Raw genomic sequence first — 22,193 nt, forward strand, 5'->3', positions numbered from 1 at the left:
CCCGGCACTGAGCGACAGCCCGCTCAACCAATCGCACCCCCGCTTTTACGCCGAGCGGCAGCCGCTTCCACCAATCGCCGCGCGGCGGGGCGGGGCCCGAGGAGGGAGCGAGGCGGAAGTCCTCGCGTTGCCATGGCAACCGCCGCTCGCGGCCTAGCGGCGCCCGGGAGCCTGCCGCCGCCCGGGGCCGCCTCGCCCTGAGCCTTTGGCTGCCGCTGGCTGAGGTGGGCGCGCTGGGCGACCCCCCCCCGCCTACAGCTGCCCTGAGCTCACAGGCCTCACGTTGCTTGCAAGAAATTCGCATTCTGCTTAACAGCACAAAGCTCCGGTTAACTCGTTTCCTTCCTAGGTACCGCGCCAGGCACGGTGTGGCTGCCGTGCCCTCTCCCGGGTGGCGATGAAGGCCTTGTTCTGTCAGCAGAAGGCACCTGGGGAGGAGCTGACCTTTGTCTTCCAGGAAAGAGTGAGTGCCACGGCTCGTCCTGCAGGGCCCGGAGACCCTGGCTGGGTGCCACAAGGGTGTAAGATCACCCAGCGCTTTGCTAGGCTTGAATTAGTGTTATCATCGCACAGACAGGCAGGTGAGGGAAGGTAGGGCAGGAATATCGTACCAGCGTGGCGCAGCACTTGGCCAGACCAATGGTAGACTATTTTATATATTACCTTTGGTGACTATGCTTTAAAAATAGCTTTTTTGAGCATAAAATAAATAACCTCTGGCTCCATACTCATGCATGTCCCTTGACTGGACTTTCTGATCACTGAAAAAGTAGAAGTAGAGCTTGAGAAATTTACTGTGTTTGAAAAGATTCTACCGTTAACTTTCTCTCCTCTCACAAGTTCTTTGCTCTTGGTAACGATTGAAAGCACAGTGCATCTTCCTGCAGCTTGAAGGAACAAGGAGACAACTAGTTTTCCATCAAACGCAGTTGAAACTATGGTACTGAAGAGCCTTTCTCTGTTTGATGTAAACATTAATTGGCTAAGCGTACACAAATTGGTGGCGTAAGGCTAAAACAGGATGTCAACAAGTGTGTGTTGATGCAGTATGGGTGTCTGAACAGTAGAAGAACGCTTACATGGTTCTGAGGATGTGAACCTGTGTTTTTAAGTGAATCTCTTACATGTATAAAAGAAACTAATGTATACCTATGTAATATAGATAGCTCAGTATACCTATAAGCCACATATCAAAATGAAATGATGTAGTATTGGTGTGACTCTTGCTTGAATCGCTGTAAAGTCACAGAAGTGAGGCACGTTTGCTGAACTGCCTGAAGAGAAGGATGCAATAAGATGGCCGATTGTGATACTGCCAAGATGCATATTCAGGGAACTATCCTAAATCCACTTAAGCTGATTATTAAATTGTGCTTTTGCAGAAAAGGCTTGATCACCCCTCAGCGGCACGGCTTTGTTCTCTTCCTTTCAATGGCTCTAAGAGTCATGCAGCAATAAGGTGAGGTAGATCAGCCCACGTGTCCGACTGAGAGCTAGTAATTTTTTAGAGATTAGTTCACATCTGTGTGATGGCTTCACAACTGCTAGCTCCAGCGTGGAGGAGGGGCTGGGAATATGTAGATGCTGGCAGCAGGCAGGCCAGGCAGCTCTGGTACAGTCTTAGGTATGCTAAATTAGATCTTGAACTGCACTCCTGGGTATATTTTTTGTCTGAGCACTTGCCTATTGAAAGCTCTTCAGATAGGAACTGATCCTGCAGGTGTCTGTATAACACCCAATACTACGGGATCCTGTTCTGAAATTGAAATAAATATTGAAAAAATGGGGGAAAGGAGAGCCAGTTGACCAAAGAGATAGAACAGCAGTTGGTTAATGGAAAATGAGGGGCTTGGATGAAGAATAGCAAACCTTCCTTATGCGGTGATTGGTCAAATTGTAATATTGGCATTTTAAGTTACGAATTCAGGAGCCAGTTAACAGCACAAACATTTTGTTGTCTCTTTTTGTTCCTAAGGCTTGTATTCTTGTATTACTAAAAAAAAAAAAAAAAAAAAAAAAAAAAGCAGGTTTGTTATGTGCATTGTAGCAGTACTTAGGCTCACTGAGCTATGTATACTAAAAAGATATTTCCAAAGAATATATAAGCTTGAATTTGCATAAATCCCTTAGATTATAAGTGTTGGGGGGGTTATTTTAACCAGAGATGCAGTATTCATGTAGTTCATCAGCCTACAGGCTAGGCTGTTTTGTGGAACCAAGAGTGAGAATCCACTTTGGTTTGTTTGAGGAGCAGGAGGTCAGTCCGACTGGCAAAATGCCTTCCAATTTTAAAGGAACACCATGTGTTTAGCTCAGCTGGGGTGAGAAAAAGTTCATCTCAGCATTCCTCACACAGAGGTTCCCCTTCACGTTGCTAAGCCTAGGAGAAAAGCAACAGCTGTTTGTTGGGAACAGTTTTAAAGAACAGATGAAGGAAAGCTTAAACACTTAGAGAAGATGTCTTGACTTTAGAAGTAGAAACTAAGCTCTCATGACTTTCTTGTAATTGTTTCATTTTGCCTCCAACAGACGTTACAGGCCACAGTATAACCTGGAAATAGTTGATTTTGCCTCTAGCACCTGAGGTATCTCTTCAAAAACTGGGGAGTCACCAGTCCAGAACTCAATTTAGCTATTTAAATACTTTAAATTAGCAGCTGCTTCAAATCATTTCAGGTATCGGTCCCAGAAACAGAAGTTGGGATAGTAAGGGAAGGCTTCATTAGTAGAATATTCTTGTATGTGAGATGTCCATCATTTGTGGGGCTCAACAGCAGTCCTTAGTGGTGCAGTTTCTTTGACATCACTGGGACTACTTGAATATTTACCTCAGTATGACAGCGCAGTATCTCAGACACTGGTGTCAAAATTCTCTCAAAACGTAATATATTTTTAACTTATTAAATTATTTTAATGTTAAAATATAGTTGGAATTACATAGTGTAACTCTTTCAGGTAAGGCTGTGATATTTAACGTGCAGGAGCATAAAAGACAAGTAACTTTAATGGAGTTTCAGCAGGGTGGTCAGTTTGTAGCAGCAATGTATACATTGTATCTGGCATTGGTGGTTCAGTGGTAGAATTCTCGCCTGCCACGCGGGAGGCCCGGGTTCGATTCCCGGCCAATGCAGAAACGCCCAAATTTTTGTGCCAAGAAGGCCAACAGCATCTGGCTTGCATCAGGAATAGTGTGTATAGCCAGCAGGAGCAGGGAGGTGATTTTATTCTGCAGCTCTGGTGAGGCCGCACCTCGAGCACTGTGTTCAGTTTTGGGCCCCTCACTACAAGGAGGGCATCAAGGCCCTGGAGCGTGTCCAGAGAAGGGCTACGAAGCTGGTGAGGGGCCTAGGACGCAAGTCCTGTGAGGAGCGGCTGAGGGAACCGGGGTTGTTTAGTCTGGAGAAGAGGAGGCTCAGGGGAGACCTCATTGTTCTCTGCAGCTTCCTGAAAGGAAGCTGTGGGGAGCTGGGGGTTGGCCTCTTCTCACAGGTAACTAGTGACAGGACTAGAGGGAATGGCCTCAAGTTGTGCCAGGGGAGTTTCAGGTTAGAAATTAAGGGGCATTTCTTCTCATAAAAAGTAGTCAGGCATTGGAAGGGGTTGCACAGGGAGGTGGTGGAGTCACCGTCCTTGGGGATGTTTAAGGAAAGGCTGGACGTGGTGCTTAGGGACAGGGTTTAGTGGGTGACACTGGTAGTAGGGGAATGGTTGGACCAGATGATCTAGGAGGTCTTTTCCAACCTTCATGATTCTATGTGCTCAAACTGGTGTTTTAAATCTACTAAGACAATCTAAAAGACTGTGGGAAAGTGCTTTCAGGAGCTTGAGAGGATTCTACTGGCACATTCATGTTGCTTTGTATAATGTCTGTAAATTTGTCCTAGGAAAACCTTCATCCTACAAGAGACAATGATGTGAAAGTACAAGTTAGAGCCTGTGCACTGAGCTGGATAGATACAAAGGTATTTGCTTATTTTTTTTGTGAAAGCCAGGGGTGTTTACAGTTTCCGTTGAAGTTCTAAGCCAGTGCCTTATCTGGTACCTGGCACAAATCCATTATCTGAGGATATGGCGTTACCACTGAGAAACAGGGCACTGGATTGATGTGGTATTCTTATATCTCTTTAAATAAAAGGCACCTGTGATTTGGTTCCTAATTTATGGAGAAAGATCAGTTGTCACTTGCGAGCTCTTCCAGCAAAACCCTTTTATCATCCTCTGCACACTGACTAAGTCCTAGTTTGGCTTGTCAGCTAATGACTGTTTTTATTTTTTCTTTATATGCTTCTAAATTTAAATACATAAAGAAAAGTTTTAATATTAAATGAGGAATGGGTACCTGCTCCTCCCCCCATTTGGTAGTGGCCCAATTTTCCTGTTGTGAATATCAAACGCTGTAAGATCATAATAAACATGCATAGTTCGAGTCTTGGTGATAGCAGGAAGTTATAACCATTATTTTCATGTAGCTACTGTCAGAAATGAAAATGGAGAAGGATCTTTTACCTGTTGGTCGAGAAATTTCTGGAATTGTATTAGAAGGTAAGTTAGTACAATTGTCTTGTGAGTGCATGGAGCAAGAATCGAGGTCTGGTAATCCAGAACAAATAGTGTTTGCATGCTACACATTTAATAGTAGGAACTAGAATTTGTTTTCGTAACGAGGCTTTCCCTAAATTAGTAATGATACTGAAATGAAAGTGAAGGAACTGAGCTGTAGTGCTTGCTTATCTGTTCAGAGTGCTTGAAAAAAAATGCACAGCAGCTTTCTAAATGAAATATACAAAGATCTTAAGATCTTATCTCCACATGCTGTAATAACCTTTAATTTATTTGTAAAAAGTTCTTGTTGGAATAGTGAAGGCATTCAGGAATTCCTGCAGTGTTTCATTTGCTTATCCATCTTTGATGCGTAGTTTAAAGCCTCGGTCTTTCAAATGCATGTACGTGTGTGTGCTTGCATGTAACTGTTTGTAGATGGGGTGCCAAAGTTTAGTGGAGTAAAAGATTCTCTTTCGGTATGTGCATGTTTAACAGGCAACATACATTTTTCACTAGCAGGGTTTATTTAATTTTATGAGCTAGTGATAAACAGCACTGTCAATGCATGCTTAATTTCATCTGTAAACATTTCTGTCCATACCTTTTTTCCTCATATTCCTCTATTCTTCACCAGTTGGAAGAAAGGTGTCCTTTTTTCAGCCGGATGATGAAGTAGTAGGTAAGCTAACACTTGTTTGTTTTCTCAGCTAACACAATTATTAATCTTTTTATAATGAATGGCTGAGCTTATAGTCATTGCTAAAGCTACAATTGAAGGTGTATTTTGAAATTTCTAACTGGCGTCACATGAATAAGCACCTGTAAATGAAAATTTTCACCTAAAGTGTTCTCCTAGGGAGGGTTTTTGGTTATAAGAAGTTTGGGTTCCCGGTTAATGTCATCTATCATAGTCCTACAGCGTTCACCGAACCTACAAGAATATACACTAGGCATGTATATTCGTGTATAACGAATATACGTGTCCTATTAGCCATGCAAACCGGGTAATCTAGAGGCAACCATCTGAATAAATCAACAGCAGTCTGTAGTTGTAACACCTCCTTGATGTAATTAACGCGTATCTTTTGATTTTTCTGTGTGATACAAAGTCTAGGCTTGTATTTCCTGCCTTCTGGAGGATGATATTAAAAATACACCTTTAACTGCTAGTGATGAATCTCTTCTGCAAGCATACAAGACTGTTCAGTGTCTTCTAAATCACATCAGTTCTTGATTGAGTGAAGAAATTGAGTGGTCGTAACTTGAATATGCAAGTAGATCCACCAGTTTTAGTGGATTTTGTGAGCTGATGAAAGTAAAGAAATGTGCTCAGGTGTCTTGCTACATTTGCTACAAGGCCACATTTAAAAGGAAACACTGGTTCAAGTTGCTTATTTCCTAGAATCTTAATTTTTACTGCAGATGAGAATACTTTTTTATCCTCTTTATGAGAGTAGATTTTTTTCCCCACAAACTTTACTGTAGGGAGCCTGTGTTTTCTGATCCTGCTGTAAGATTGTTGGCAGAGAAGCCCATCAGATGGGCAAGTGGTAATCACTGTACTTCTGTTGTTTGTTTGGGTTTTCTTGTTGAAAACAGACTTCTAGATCAATCACATGGAAAGTGTTAGGGGCTTTTCCTGCTAGAACTTTGGCAGACCTTTCGTATCATTAGCTTCAAATTTAGCAGAATGAGATGAGCAATCATTGTTATTTACTCACCACAGAAAGTGTAATCCTTGCAGGTTGGAATTACTATTCCATTTTATGGGGTGCAGAAATGGCTTTACTTTGTTCAATAAAGTAGGACAGTTAAGGCCAAGCATTTTCAAGTCTTGCACATGAATAAGTTTAAATTATGAATAGTATCGTTATTGTGAACAGTATTGCTCATTTGGATGGATACCTGACATGCTCCATCTGTTGAATATTTTAAAATAACACTTGTTTCAATCAACTTCTGTTGTAGCTGAGGGAATACAGTTTCAGTAAGTAATTAAGTGGAAAAATACACCTCTGAAAACCTGTCAGTGGACCTGAGAGTGCTAAGTAGCATTCTGAGTGGGAGTAGTTGTAAGTCTGACATTAAGGGAATGGAATCAGTCATGGAATCCATACTTGGGTTGCAAGAGAAGGAGAGATTCATTTTGTCTGCGTTTTGGGTTTGTCCAAGTTCTCTGTTGTGTTTTTTTTAACTCTTGAATACTGAATGTTTGCAAATTCAGGTACAGAATAATTGGAGTTACAGTTGTGGAAAGAGAAAGATAAAGAAAACAGCATTAAAAACTTTAACCCTGAAAGAAAGAAAGCCCATGTTTCTTTTTCTGAAATACTAGTATCTCTTTGCATTTCCTTTCAAACTCCTGTCCATCCTTATATATCCAATATTCTTGCTATAAAGACAAAACACAGGAGTGAAATATTTCTTTTCTGTAGTAAATTTTTCCTGACAGGCACGCTTCCCAGTTATTGCTGGTGAGAGTTTATTTGTAATTGATGAATGAGCACTTTCAAAAGAAAATGAGCAACTGCCAACTGATTTGGTTACCTGTGTGCTTAATAACATCAAACTGTCCCAAAATAATTGTCAGAAACACATCCACTTAAATTTTACCAAGAAGCTTGTCCTTCTGTCAAAGAATACGGCCCCGGTATATACATCTTACTGAGTGTAACAGTAATAATGTGGTATCACAGTTCCCATTTAGAAATCTTCTCTTTCATGTGAAAATAATACTGTGTTCACTGGAACTAGCTGGTGTGTTAATTCTTTAATCTATAGCTAAAATCATACCAAGAATTGTTTCTCCCTGTTAAAGGTGTTCTTGTTTTTTTTTTTGTTTGATTGTTTGTTTTTTCCCTGATCCTTCTTTTACCTTCCAGAAGAGATTTCTTTGTCTATGTAGCGTATTCTCTTAAATACAGCTTTCTGTTTGGTTAAGATATATGCAGGAGTATAACCTCAGACCTGCCATTTTGAGATACTACTTGACAAGGAATCAAAAATGTCAGCTTTGTTTGTTGCTCTCAGCATCTTTCAGCAATCAGTTATACCATGTTGCTCATTAAAATGAGTGCAGGGGAAATTATCTGGAGAGCTAAATCAGCTGTAAATACTTGGAGACACGTACCTAAATATAATATGTATCTGCTTAGAAATTATGATGGTTAGACAGTTTGAGTGTCAGTTCTTCTCCGTGCCTCATTACTAAATAAATAAATGCATGAAAGCCCTATGCTATGTGAAGTATTTCTGACAAATAAGGTGAAAAATCTGATTTTGTGCTCGTGTCAAATGCTTGACGTGTATAGCAAATAGAAAATAAAGGTCTATGCTTAATGTTGGAGCTTCTGGAGGCATTATGAGGTGTACTGGCTTAAGAAGGTCAAGGGCACAGTTCTTTAAGATGCCGTTATCTCCTATGCTCAGCATAAGGGTCATTCTTCTGAATGGTTTTAGAGACCCTGAAATCAATGCAAGCTGACAGCGATGTATAATGACTCCTCGGAGGCTGTAACATACTAGAGTCTCTAGTGTTAGAACATAATGCAGCTTGTACCTAACTTTTTTCATCTGTTTAGAAAAGAGATGTCTTCATGTAATATTCATTCTGCTCTTTTTTTTTTTTTTCCTCTAAGATGTTAGAATGCAAACTGTTTTAGGTGCCAAGGCTATTATAGTTTGCTATAAAGATATATTCTATAGTTTATAGTCTATATAACAAACTATATTACAGTTTACTATAAAAATATCTTCCTTTGGAGTATGATACTGTATTAATCATCAGCGATGCTTTAGGATAGAAGATATTTCTTAGGGGCATTCTTTATATTTCTTAATATTTTGTACATTAAATTAGAGGATGACTAAGTGTGAAAGTAAAATCGAATTGTCCGTGATGTTGTAAGAAAGTGTGTTCTGAGATTCTTGCCCTTCTTGCGTTATTTCCTAATTGCATAACAGTGGCTGTAGATAGCTACTTGGAGCTTTTTATTGTTGCTGTTCCAGAGAAAAAGCCTTGAAAGAGCTGCAGATGTATATTGCAGCACATGGTTTTGAATGGGAGTTGTGAAAGAGCAGCGGAAATAGCAGCCAGATTTGCTAAGGATTATCAACGTGCTTACCTCTAGTCTTCTGTTCTAGTGCCTGTAGCTGTAACGTAGCTTGGTCTGTGCCCATTTGCAACATTAGAGCTCAATTTTCTTTCTTGTTAGCCGTGGTCCGGAGCAGAAAGTGGAGCACTAATCAGTGAGAGAAGTGTGAAATGAGTTCAGACATAACCTGACAAAAATCAAGGGTGCCAGTAGTGAAAGTCTTTCAGTAGTGTCCCCATTTTTTATCCACCCAACCTTGAAGTGTTGTTTGGAGCACCTCTGGAACCATCTTGTGACAAGGAGTTACCTTGTCCAGTTCTCTTAACCTGTCATAGACTTGACAAGAGGGCAACTGATCCACTGGCCTAGTGGGACTAAAAATTTCATTAGGTGCTTGTTTTGGTTATATTGTAGGCTTGCTTGAAATTAAAGGTCTGTGTTAATTTTTTTTCAGGAATTTTGCCCCTGGATTCTGAAGAGTCTGGCCTTTGTGAAGTTGTTCTAGTTCATGAGCATTATTTGGGTGTGTAGTTCACGTATTTTGCTAATATTTACACTTACTGTACCTTTAGAATTTGGTTTCGCTTTAGTACTAGGGAGTTAAGTCACTTGGACTTTGGGGCAAACTTGTGTGGCAGTGTTCAGACATCCTGTCTACTCCACCTATTCATGAAAGCTTTGAATGCCATATACCTCAAAGGCTTTTTATTTGCTGTTATCTTTTAAGGGGTTAATGTTTTGTCTAAACCATGCAAGCTGACTCATCTTTTTTTATTTCCTTCTAACTTCCCTTCTTGTTGCTTTGCTTTTTTTTTCTCCATTGTTCTCATCTCCTCTGACAAAAAATTTAATAAGAAATTTTCCTCACTTTGACCCAATTCAGGAACATCACTTATGACTGAACTAACAGATGGGGTAAAATCAGCAGACCGGAAGCTGGAGAAAGGAATTTTCAGGGATTGAGGATCAGGGAAAACCCCGTATTGAAACTTTCTTCTCAGCTATTGTAACTTTCCAGTTTCCCTTTCCTGGGCTTAGAGTGCCTTAATGTATAGAATACTGAATTTGGGAGTCTGTGCTTCTCCTGACTGCTTGTTGTATCCCTTTGAGTAAGCTACTCTTGCTCAAATTAGTTTGTGCTTCTGTGACTGTCCGTGGATTCAACTTCTACAGTTAAGAGAGGACTCCTTTAAATTTGTTTATGCCAATACTAAATCCCTTCTTTTGCTGTTTAAAATAAGTCAAAAGATCCTTTCCATGCTGTCATTTTTAATATATTCGAGGCATAACTCAACATAAACAACACTTGTTTGAAAATGAAGTCTTCCTGACTAGCTTTGGCAGATTTTGAAAGGGAAGCTGTGGACTCATGGGGATGAAAAACATTTGTTCTTTCTAACATTTCAAAGTACAAATCCCAAGATGTGTGCTTATAAATATATTTACGATTAGCTATAGGCAGAAAATGTTTCTGACTTTTTTAAAACCTTCAGTACTTTACGTTGTGCTTAGCAGTATCAGCTGGTACAAGTATTGATGCTGATGATAATCCCTATAATTTTTTTTCCCAGCACATAGATAAATGATTCTAGGTGATTGCATTGCTTATGGTCCTATGTAGCTCCCCTGATTCAGGCTAAACTGCCAATTTTTAGGCTTAGAGGCAGACCAGACTCTTCCATTATTCTTTTCTAGTGCCATAAGAAGCTGGTGCTTGCTTATTCAGTTCTGTGACAGACTTTTTTTTTTTTTTTTTTTTTTGCTTAGTATCAAGCTGTCTGCTAAATCATGTAAACTGCGTACATTAAAAATGATACTTGAACTCAGGATTTCTAGCTGACAAAGCTGTTTGCTAATTTTACCTCCCCAGGCGTTTAAGCATGTGGATAGAATGGGAAAACACTTTCTCCTGTAGATAGAGACAACAGAAAATAGATGACAAATAATGTTATCTTGACCTTCATTTCTCTCAGAATGTGCTATAACCTCCAGAAGCTGTTTATACCCATGGATTATGAAGTAGAGAGAAGATTATAACCTGTAGAGAAAGAATTATGAACTCATGGGGTGGAACTTGCATTGTATGTTCTCAGTATCAGAATCCTCCTTGTGAAGAGACCTCCTCAGATTCTTTCTGTCAGGTGGTTATGGTAGGAGTGGGTCTTTTTTCTTTTTTCCTGTTTAAATGCTGGACTTGTACGTGAATGTGCTCACAAGGGTACTGCAGAAGCAAGTTGATTATTCTCAATATTAACAATCACCTTTTCCACTTCGAGTTCATGCAGTCCTTCTAACGCTGCCACGAGCCACAACATTGGAATATTGCCTTTGTGCAATAGATTATAATTACATTTATAGGTGATGTGACTTGTATAATTCTCTTTCATGTTCTAGAAACTGATGAAGCCTAAAAATCATTCAGATTGAAATGTTGGGGACTGGCTGGTTTTTCCCATCTGTTTTTGTGTTGTTGTTTTTTTTTTTTTCCCCCCAAAACAGTTCGTAAACCAGAAAAAGTTTGCTGGGTTGAAGCAGCAGGGACTGTTCGTGACGGCGTCCGAGCGTACACAGCTTTGCACTACCTTTCCCAAGTCTCCCCTGGAAAAAGTGTCCTTGTGATGGATGGAGCAAGTGTAGGTAACAACTGTGCAGTAACAATTTTGATACAGATTGCCTCTGCTGTAAATAACTGTCATATCACCAGAAACACTGGATTTCTTACAACGTGCTAAACTTATCGAACTCTCTATTCTATTCCTGGCAGCACCCTTAGCTTAATGGATTAGTAGGAAGGGCCCTCCCACATAAGATGCTGAGCCAAGAATACAATCTTCTACGTGTTGTGTGGGTCGTGAAGAGGTAGTTCTCTTCTGCTCTTTTACTTTGAGGGGTTTTACCCTAAGCCTTCAGGTGTAACTGGGGGAAAGTGCCTTAATTTTTTATTCCTTTCCCACCACTGCTTTTCAGCTTCTCTCAGATATAAATAATTTCATTTGCATTGCTGCAGTCTTTATTGCTAATGAAGATGTGGAGCTTGCCACAGCCAAGATTTGTTAATGTAAATGCAGCTGCAGCTGTTTTCTTGGTACCACTTCATCCTTCAACAATGGAGCAAGCCCAAAGCTAGAAGTTACAATTGCAGTTACAGTACTTATGTTTCTAAGATAGGATCTGAGCTATTTTGGTGAAGAGGAGAACTCATTAACTCCTAAAAAAATGTTCATAGCTTCTAGTACAGGGAAAGACTTTTTTGGCTTCATTTGAAAGAGAATCAGATTTGTGAATATTCAAATTCTTGGTTCAAATTTTATTAAAGGAGTAAGTTCACTTCTGGTTACTCTACTCCTGAATGGCCTTTGCAATATAACATTTCTTAGAGTGCATCAAATTGTCGCTGTAATAAGCCCATCTACCTTCTTTTCTTCTGCAGCCATTTGGTACAATAACTATTCAGTTAGCACAACACAGAGGAGCTAAAGTGATATCTACTGCCTACAGTCTTGAAGATAAGCAGTTCCTGGAGAGGCTTAGACCTGCTGTGGGTAGGTTGCATTCTTCAGTGCTAAAGTTTATGCTTAAGGAGAACTTCTTGAAGTGTATTTTTAAACTAGAAGCTTATTTCAGTAGCTGAAAACTAAAATACAAATTTATAAATAGTCTAATTAAATAGTTTTAAAATGTATTTTGTACTTTATACTTATTTAACTTCTATTTTGGGTGTATTTCATGGATTTTTTCTTGTTGGTTTACATTTTATTCTTTGTTATTCATTATTCTGGTGATGTCTGTCTCTATTCTGGTGATGTCTGTCTCTAAGTACTTTCCATCTCACATACTAGGGCTCTAGTTCTGACTTTTGGCCTAGCCACTCAGAAATGTTTTCACTTTCTGAAAGTGTTTCCTGTGAACAAGAAGAAAGCATTACTAAATCACCAGTCTCACAGTTTGTAATCTGTGTACCTGAGTCAGAGTTCAGATGCAATCATATACTTGAGATAAATTATTAATCAGACTCTAATTCCTTCTAATAGTGTTTTATCAAGCTGTGGCAGCTGTTTCAAGTACTGTTGTAACTGTAAAATGATGCATGTTTTACAGCAGTCAGATGCTCAAAGGCTTTGTTGGATTTTCCTATTTCCTAAATGAGCTTTGCACTAGGTATAATACTTACATTCATCTATGACTTCTATTTCTGCCCTGTTAATTACATTTTTTGTCTTGTCCCCCCTCTGTCATAAATAACAGTGCCATTTAAAACATGGGAGAAGGCTCTGTAAAATATATTGGCATCTTTTTTTGACCAAATTTTTTTTTATCCAATTCTGTAGAGTTGAGGAAAGTAGAATATTTCTTTATCCAGACTGTTCTAAAATAATGGATGGCATTGCAAATCCAAATTCATTGCAGTCCACAAACTCGGCTGCACAGCGATCGAAAGGTTAAAACTAGTGTCTGATTCTTCTTCCTCCTCAAAATGCAAAGACTGCGCAGTATAATAAACAATTAACATTTCTAAGTGTATGGTTTTTTTGTCATTTAAAGAAATACATGTAAAAGTAGAGGCTGTTGTTGTAAGAATGCCTAGTATGAGGGGGAGCTTTGTGTATGCAGTTATATCTACGGATGTTACAGTCGCATCAAAATATGTATGAGTTGAGATGAGATCTGATTTCAAAAGATAATGTCAAGGTTAACTGTCCCTGACTCTGACTCCTTTCCTCTTTGTTGTTTTGCGCAGTAAAATTATTTACAATGTTGGCTTTCCAAGTGGAGAATTACCAGCAGTTTTGAAATCCTGTCTCTTGGTCTGAGTGACTAAAAACAGGCATTGCTGCTACGCAGGTGCACATACTATTGTCCTTGTGTTCTCCCTGCTGGCTCCAGAATTGTAAGCTAGCAGAGGGATGGAATAAGCCAGAGAGCTGCTCTTTAGACACTGAGAGAACGGAGTTCTTGTCAATTTTGATTCCTTTCTGGCTCCTGAGAACAGAACTGGCAGTGGAAGCACAGAGACAACACAGTGTGCATGTGCATTCCGGGGCTGCACATTCACACACATCTGCAGGGCTGGGGAGTGATTCACTTCCAGCCTACCAAGTGAGTGTTTTCTCTTCCAGTAGTAGCTCTGGAGCGCTGATAATGCGGCAGGAAGTGGAGTGCTGTGCAGAGGTTATTACACAATAAGAGGGAGAAAAACATTTTTTGCTGTCCAACATAATGATCTTCAACAGGGTAGTACAAAGTTTTGTGCTGGGAATGTAACCGTTTCTTTAAAGACCCTACAGACTTGTATCTAGATTTTTATATCATCTCCTTTTTTTTCTCACCTTCACAAAAATAGCTATTTTTCCTTTCATTTCAGAAGTCTTTTTTTTTTTTTTTTAACTGTAGTAGAAGACATTACAGACACCAGAATGTAAAGCATTTTGTGAATGCTGTCAATATCTAGAGGTTTGTTATGCCAGCTGCAACAGGGTAAAAGAGTAAATACCAAAGACCTTCTAAAATTTCACTTTGTAATATGGGATTCATTTTGCTGAGATGAGAACTTTAATAGGGAAGAAGGGACTCAGCAATTTTATTATCCTAACCCTGTCAGCGTAGGCTAATATGAGTTTGGTTTGCATGGCATACATTTTACTAGCATTTTTAAATTATATGAGTGCTAATATAGATGCAATAAGTAGTCCAAGTCTTGCTAGAGATAGCTGAGCCGGCTTGCTTCTAATGTCTGTGGGTGCAGGTTTTTTCAGTTTTGAGTTTGCTTGCTGGCTTTTTGTTTTTTAATACCAGTCTATCAGCTGACAATGAGCCACAGTTGGTGTTATCAGTATGTCATAACTGCCTCGTGAAATGGTTGAAACAACCACCTCTTGTAGTAAGAAGGCTGTTGCATGTACAGCCCATGTGTGTGCTTGTTTGACAACCATAGGGGTTTAGTTTAGCAGTTTTGCAAGTGTTTGGGGGACATAGACATTAAGGGAAGAAATTCTGAATTGCAACTCGATTTCAAGTAGAGATATAACCTGAGTACAGCATGAAAAGGAGGCATCATTTGAGTGTGACTGAAGTAGAAGTTCAAGTTCATGTTTAAGGATTTGTATTTAAATCAACAGGAGGGGGCCTTCACACGCCTTCAGTAATCTCTGAAGTAAATACAGTAGTAGCACAAGAAGGAGGGAAGTATAATGAATTTTGAAATGCTGATGCCCATGTTTCAGACTAGAGTCCAAATATTAAATAATATGATAAGTTGCTGGTGGAGAACAGAAGGCATATACATATACACCTGTATGCATATACGCATAAACATGTATTTATTCTGCTCCCTAGACTACCCCCTTGTTCTGTTTTTTGTTTTTTTTTTTGTCTTGTCTTGTTTTTTGTTTTAAACCCAATATTGAGCTTTCAGTGAATGTTTCTGGTAAGAACTCATCTGAGATTTCGTGGCTGTCTTGACTGCACTCAGTAAACCAAGTAGCAGCTCTTTTGTATGGCAGTTGTCAAACTGTGTAGCTGATGTTGCTGGGTGAGAGTAAACTCTGGAAGCAAGCAGTAGAAATCTTAGTATTTCTGCTTCTCATCAGCAGTGAAAGAAGAGAGAAACGAAAGCCTTTTCGCCAGTCAGAATAATGTTAGTTTAGAAGTTGCGCAAGTCACAAAAGGAGAAACTGAACCAATTTACAAATGTTTTGTGAGAAATTAGGAGAAATTACAAAGGACTGTAGAAAATAATATAACTTGATGCTCAGCCTTTTCCATACCGAAAAAAGAAAGTACTGGAGAGAAATTGTTGCAGCATTTTGCTGGGAAGGAAATTGAACAGCATTTTGATGGATACCGTTTGAACCGCTGGATTGACTTAAGTAACCGAACTGAATTTTTGCTAAACAGAAATCAGAAAGTGGCCAAAATGATTAAACTATTTCCTTTTGATAGTCAGATTTTTAGTCTATTAAATCAAAATTGTTCTTAAGAAGTGAAACTACATTGATAGATTTTCTCTGCACCATGTCAAATTGCCTTGTTGAGAAAATAACTTTAAGTTCTTCACTGCGGAAACTGATAACAAAAGACATATGTTTTTTTATTTGCATACAGGAAACATGACTATCACATCACTACTAAATCATGACAATGTATGGGTTTTGTCCAAATAACTTGATTTGGGTGAATAATATTAAATGATTGGCCTGAGATTTGACTGCATCTTAAGATTTCATTGGAGAAAAAATTAAACGAGTATTTATTAATATTCTTTTAATGATCAGTTTCTTCATAAGAACAGTCAAGTCAGTGGTTCATTAGCAACTGAATTTATTGGGCTTTTATGTGTTTACTTTTGACGTGGGAGACAGGACTCCATGTCAGGGAGAGCAGGTTTTTGTTTCCCACTAATGTGGCAGGGTTAGGGCTCTGCAAGGGATTAGCAAGAAGAGGTGTTTATGTAAAGTAAGGAAAGGAAGCTGTGCTTGTAAAAGTCTCCCAATGCATTACTGCTGCAGTTAGCAGACTGATAGATGATTTGAAAGTTGGAGACATGAAATAAGGTACCTCCTTATCTCCAGAACTTGTTATTTTTGAAAAAAGTCATAGTAAAGAATGACCTTACAGTAGGATTCTAATTCTTGTAGCCACATACTTTATCCTGCCAAAAATCAGGAACAGACTGGAGTTTTACTTCTGGATTAATCTAATACTTATTTTTGGTGTTGATTTTGCACTGTATTGGGAAATGAAAACCAATACGTTGACTTAGCTTTTTGGCTTAGCTGTAAACTTGCTCATAACACGTACAGAAAGTAGGAACTCTTCTGCTGTGAATCTAAACTATATTTTTACTGCAACTGACTGAATGTGTTGCTTTGTCTAGCCCGAGTGATAGATGTGTCAAACGGGAAGATAGACGTGGCTGAAAGCTGCTTGGAAGAAACAGGTGGCCTGGGAGTGGATATTGTAGTAGATGCTGGAGGTAAGTAACCGATGAGAACCTGGTCTTCAGAGCAGCATTAAGGTTTTTTTTGTTTATTCTTTCCAAGTAGTACAGGTGGAAGCTGCATAACCTCAGAAGTTATACACTTAACTTCTTGATCCCATATAATTTTATGCACGTAACGTTACTCAATAGATCTCCTTAAGCTCTCCTCATATCACCCTCTAGTGGAAGTATCTAATAATGTTGGTCAGCTGCTAAATTTGTCGGAAATATTTCTCTATTTAAAGCTGAAAAGAAACGTTTTTAAAGTAGGGCTATGACATCATTGTTTATGCTACCTTAGTTTAATAATCTAAAATAATCATCATAGTTGAAAAGTCTGAAGGTACTATTTTTAAATGAAATAATTAAAAAACTTCTTAAAGTTCCACTGTCTTAAAAGCAGTACATATTTAATTTTATGAATCTTCTGCTTTGTGAGGTATTTTCATGAGGCTAACAGCATGACAGAATTACAGTGCTGTTCCAAAGAGCCCTCATTGATTGTGTGTATTCATATGCATAGCTTCCAACTTGTTTTGTAAGACCTAAGACTGTAAAAGAATCCCAAGATAGATGGTTTCCAGTGCAGGAAGAGATGCACTTCATTTTCAACAGTGACTGCTTTCTTCTGAACTCAAATGTATTTGTTCTTTTCTTTTTCCAGTAAAATTATATAGTGCTGAAGATGAATCGACTTCAAAATCACAGTTGCTGCCTCATAAGCATGATATCATCACTCTTCTCGGTGTTGGGGGGCATTGGATAACAACAGAAAGAAATCTTCAGGTAAAGATACTGTCAGCAAACTAGTTTGTACCGCATTATCTATATGAATGTGTCTGAGCTTCTGCCGTGGCTGAATGGCTCCCCACTGTTAGATGACATCAATTTTTACTTAAGAAAACTTTCATATCCAGAAAATGGAAAGCATTCAGCTTTCATATTTTTCGTTTTATTTTCCTCTGAGACAATTTTGGGGCTGTCTGCTCTAACATAGTAAGTTAATAGCTTGGCTATACCAAGGAAATATTAAAGGATCTATTTTGTTTGGCTCAAAATATTAAACTGGCGAGGCAGAAAAGTATCCCTGAAAACTAAATATTACAAGTTTGTTTTACTTGTTTGAAGAATAGTCAAAGGGTGTATTGTGTTTTTTTGTTTGTTTGTTTGCTTGTGGATTTTTAACCGTAAATATAAAATAACCGTAAAAGTTAACCAAGGTTAACTTTATTTTTGAAAAGGGAAAGATAATGAAATATTTCTCTTCATTTTGGTTAAGCTGGATCCCCCAGACAGCCATTCCTTGTTTCTTAAAGGAGCCACCGTCTCCTTTCTGAATGATGAGATATGGAACTTGTCCAACATACAGCAAGGGAAGTATCTCTATATCCTTTTGATGGTAACTGAATACTGACTGCTAAGGGATGGCTGAAAAGGTAACAGAGAAATTAACTAACACGTTCTCTTCTACTCACACCTGTAACCTAAAGATCAGCACAGCTAAGCATTACAGTGTAACTGAAGTATAACAGGTTTGTGTTTTAAGCAAGTCCTGGTTTCCTTCTAAGTACACGCTTCATTAAAAGTAACGGTGAAACATAACCCATTCTGAAGAAAGTAGTGTTTTGGTTTGAGACTGAGCCAATTAATTGAAGCTTTAATTCTACAGGTGTTTACGTTATACATAAAGATTTTGGAATATAGTCAGTTTAACTGTAAAAGTTGAAATATTTTGGCTTCATAACCTTTCTCTTGTTTGCTGTGTTATATACGTACCATGTCACTGAGCAAAGGTGTGGGTGTGGAGACAGGAGTGACTCCTTCATTTGCATTACCTGTGTTTGGTCTAAAGGAGCTGGACTCTGAGCTTGTTGCTAGCAGGACAGTTTTCAGTGGATTGCTTCAAGTAATAGAAGGTTTCTTTATGGCTTTAAGGAACCTCCCTGTTCTGCACTGCAGCTTATGAAATTGCTGAATCACTTTTGCAGTTTAGCAGAACAGCTGAGGCAGGTGAGGATTTAGTCATTATATTTGAGAAAGGACTAACTATACTGCAGGGAAGCCCTTCCCTCCTCCGCTGAACTCTAAAGCAGATTAGGCAAGGTCAGGCACACCGAGGAACTATTTATGGGATATAGGTTATCATAAATGGTTTAATCTTTTGGTATTTTTGTTGAATGCTTACCAAGTAGTTACCCACATATTAAAAAAAAAAAAACAAAAAAGAAAAACAACTGACTAAAACTGTGTGTTTTTTTTTTTTTTCTGTCATCTCCCATGGTATCTGTAGTAATAACAGTATGCTTTATCACCACAGGCTTTAAAAGTTGATAGGAAAAATCTGCTTTTAGATATCTACATCTTGTGCAATTCCTGAGTCTATGGCATGAATAGTTTCTGAAGAAATCACAAGATGATAACTTTTTAAAACAGCTTGAGATTCAAATGTTAACCATATTGCTCTTAAAATGAAGGAAGGAACTTTTTTTTAGTTTATTATACACTCTAAATAGAGGATCATCTGTTGCATTGACACGAGTGTTAGAATCCTTAAAAGTGCACAATGTTGCTCCAAGAATTTACAAGCTCTGCTACACTCCAATTTTATTATGATTTTTACCTTTAATTTCTCTATGAATAGAAGGGATAGTTTGGCTGTTACCAAAATCAGTCATTTTTATTGTGCACAAAAAGTGTGGTTACCATTCTGATTAATTAGTGTTGTACTTACTGCAGGCTGCATTTGTCTGTCTTAACCCTTTGCTTTATTTTAAGTTATATTTTCTATATTTAATTTCTACATGCTGTTGTAGGAACGGTTATTTCTGATACGTTAATAAATCAGAAATAATGACTCTTACCAATAAACCTGATGGTTCAAAGTATTATCTGTAGATACGCTGCTACCTTGACAGACCTCTTAGATACGCATTTTAGAAGACATAATGGAGAAATTATCAAGTAGTGTTTTCAGGTGAGATGATTATTTTTCTTTATTCAGCCTTTGGAGTAATCTCTTGCCAGTGCTGTACTGCAAATGTATATTGGGATGCTGAGGAAAAGATGTCTCAAATAGCTTACATGGTTCTGTTTATGGTCTGTTTGTAATATAGCAGGCTAAGCATAAGGTAATTAGGTAAAACCCCAGATTTTGCTGATGCCAATTTAACAGAGGCAGCACATTCTTTTCTTGGTGGAGGAAGAGCATATATCTGTCTGCTCAGCAGTGTGGCCGAGAAATGGTGCTGTGTGTAAGACAATAGATTTGTCTAATATTCCTTTGTAAGAGTGACAGCTTCACTAGATAGGAAGATAACCATAATGAGGTGGGAATGGAAGATCCTTTTATTAATGCTCAACAGTATTACTGTTGAGCGTTAAGCAAAAGCCTCTCCACCACCACCTTTTCCCTGTAAGAATGATATCTTTTAATTAAACTTCTCTTTCCTGTTTGCTCTAAGGCTCTTTCTTCTGCAAACTCAAGCAAAGCTATAAAACTTTTATTGTGTTTAAGGAGTAAAGTTTGCATAGCGAAAGTAAAGTCTATAGCAGTAGTCCTAGAATGTTTCTGTTGACCTGAGCATGCCCATCAGATATATCTGACACACTGTTCCATTTTAGGCCTCAGCTGGATGAACCGATCCCATTGTATGAAGCCAAAGTTTCTATGGAAATAGTTCAGAAGAATCAAGCAAGAAAAAGACAAGTCATTCAGTTCTGACACATAATTTCCCAATTTCTAAGCCTGTGGAAGATAAAGAAACATGATATATTTAAGAAGTAAATGAGTGTACACTTTCAAATAATTCTGTAACCAGAATTTAAAGATCTTTTGTACCTCAGTACAAATGGTCTGTGAAGTTCCTGAGACTTCAGAGGGTTTTTTTGGGATCCAGTTAAGCAAAATGTTTCCATCAGCAACTTCTAGAGACAGTCTTGACACACAAATCTTGACTGCCCTGCTTGCTTTACAAATGCCAGTAACATGTATGTGCAACCTCATTTGTTGTTTTTCAGCCATAAGAAATTAAAGTGGAAAAAAATGCTGGTTTGGTTGTTTTAGTTCTCCCTTCTCCAGCCCCTACCAATAATTCCCTTCACATTTCCTTTTTCTTTTTGACTATGTTGAGACTGAGCTCTGTCTGTAGTACACTTACGTCTTCAATCCACGTTTAAAATTGTTCTATAATTGAAAGACAGGGTGGCCAAGCCATCAGGATTGGCAAAGATCCTAGAGGGGAGAGATGGTACTGACAGTGGGAGTTCCCCCCCTGCTGATTCTCTTCATTTTAGCAACCAGAGACTGTAAACCTGATTTACTAGCTTATGGACTGTAGGTACTATGATTGTGTGATTCAGTTGTTTGAGGCACTTTGTGTGTCTTGCTATAATGTTCTTTGATATCTTTCCAGTAAGATTTTTGTGTTCTGTGCACTTTCACTTCTCCTTTTTAACCTCAGTCCTATACATATCACAGCTCAAATCTGTTTATCCAGCATCCTCTATTACCATGCATTTTCTGCAGATCAGTAGTAGGGAGGGAACGTCTGTTTTTCTTCAAGGCATGTGGTTTCCTACTTGCTCTTATTTGATAGCAAATTTTTTTCAAGTGGACACCAGCACTTTGAACCAGTGTAAGAAGTTAGAATATTTGAGTGAAAATGGATCATCTAGAACGATGATTCTAGAACCATCTTCTGTCAGTCACTGGACTCATAGGTTATTAATAAAATGTCGCAAGGGAAGTCTATAGAAGCATGAATAAATCTTATTTTAACTACTGACGTGATGTAATGCAGCCTTGAAAATAAGTAGTGCTTTTACATGTGTGCACACATCTAAGTATGCAAATCCTCTGCTAGTTTGAAATTTCTGAAGCTTCCTACCCAAGTGCTGATTTTTTCTTTATGTTCCTTTTAGCTTAAATGCTTTTAAGATGAAGTAAATCAGAGGACACCAAATAAGAGTAAAGAAATAAGGCTTAATAAAACAGGAACAACCAGTGACATAACTGCAGAATAAAGCTTGTTTTCTTAATATAATAGCTCTTATTTTACTAGATCTTCTGTTAATAGGTATGTTGTTCCTGTCTGTAAATAAAAATGCTTTTTAAGCTCTGTATGCAATAGATCAAGGCTAGCTCTTGCTGCAGTTGTCTTAGTCTTTCAGCTAGATCAAGTTATGAAGTAAATGTCTCTGTGCTTTGGCAGATTTTGTGGTGGTGGGCGCCTTGCAGCCCCTCTCTGAAGCAGAAAACTCCAGGGGTGAGCCCTACCTGGTGCTGATGGGCAAACCCAGCTCGCTGCCCCAAACAGACACAGTGTCTGCACCTATTTTCCCATATTAACCCGTGGTGATCATATTTGCACGGGTGAGGTGGTTTTTTGCGTGTTTTGTTGTTGTTTGTTGTTTGTTTGTTTTTCCCAGGTGTGTAACATCTCTTTTGACTGCTGTCACATAGCGATTTCCTTGATGCCTGACAAGAGACAGCCCTACGGGATGTGTAACTCCTTGGCTTCTTTGAATATTTGTTTATGTATTTGTTTATTTGTTTGTTTATTTATTTATTTTAAACCATT

At 38.6% G+C, this 22,193-nt stretch overlaps 1 protein-coding gene across 1 annotated transcript; it reads left to right on the top strand.

Annotated features, from left to right (window-relative positions):
- Positions 1-119: 119 nt before the first annotated feature.
- On the top strand, positions 120-21,650 carry CRYZL1 (crystallin zeta like 1). Its single transcript, XM_082780185.1, has 13 exons — positions 120-224; positions 350-463; positions 3,885-3,962; positions 4,470-4,542; positions 5,177-5,221; positions 9,091-9,159; positions 11,136-11,269; positions 12,067-12,178; positions 16,510-16,608; positions 17,279-17,400; positions 17,894-17,999; positions 19,543-19,588; positions 20,236-21,650. The coding sequence occupies exons 2-13, from the start codon at positions 398-400 to the stop codon at positions 20,333-20,335; spliced, it is 1,050 nt and encodes a 349-aa protein (XP_082636311.1). The 5' UTR covers positions 120-224; positions 350-397; the 3' UTR covers positions 20,336-21,650.
- Positions 21,651-22,193: the final 543 nt, after the last annotated feature.

Source organism: Aythya marila (assembly GCF_965140915.1).
Source record: "Aythya marila genome assembly, chromosome: 1".
NCBI classification, from domain to species: domain Eukaryota; kingdom Metazoa; phylum Chordata; class Aves; order Anseriformes; family Anatidae; genus Aythya; species Aythya marila.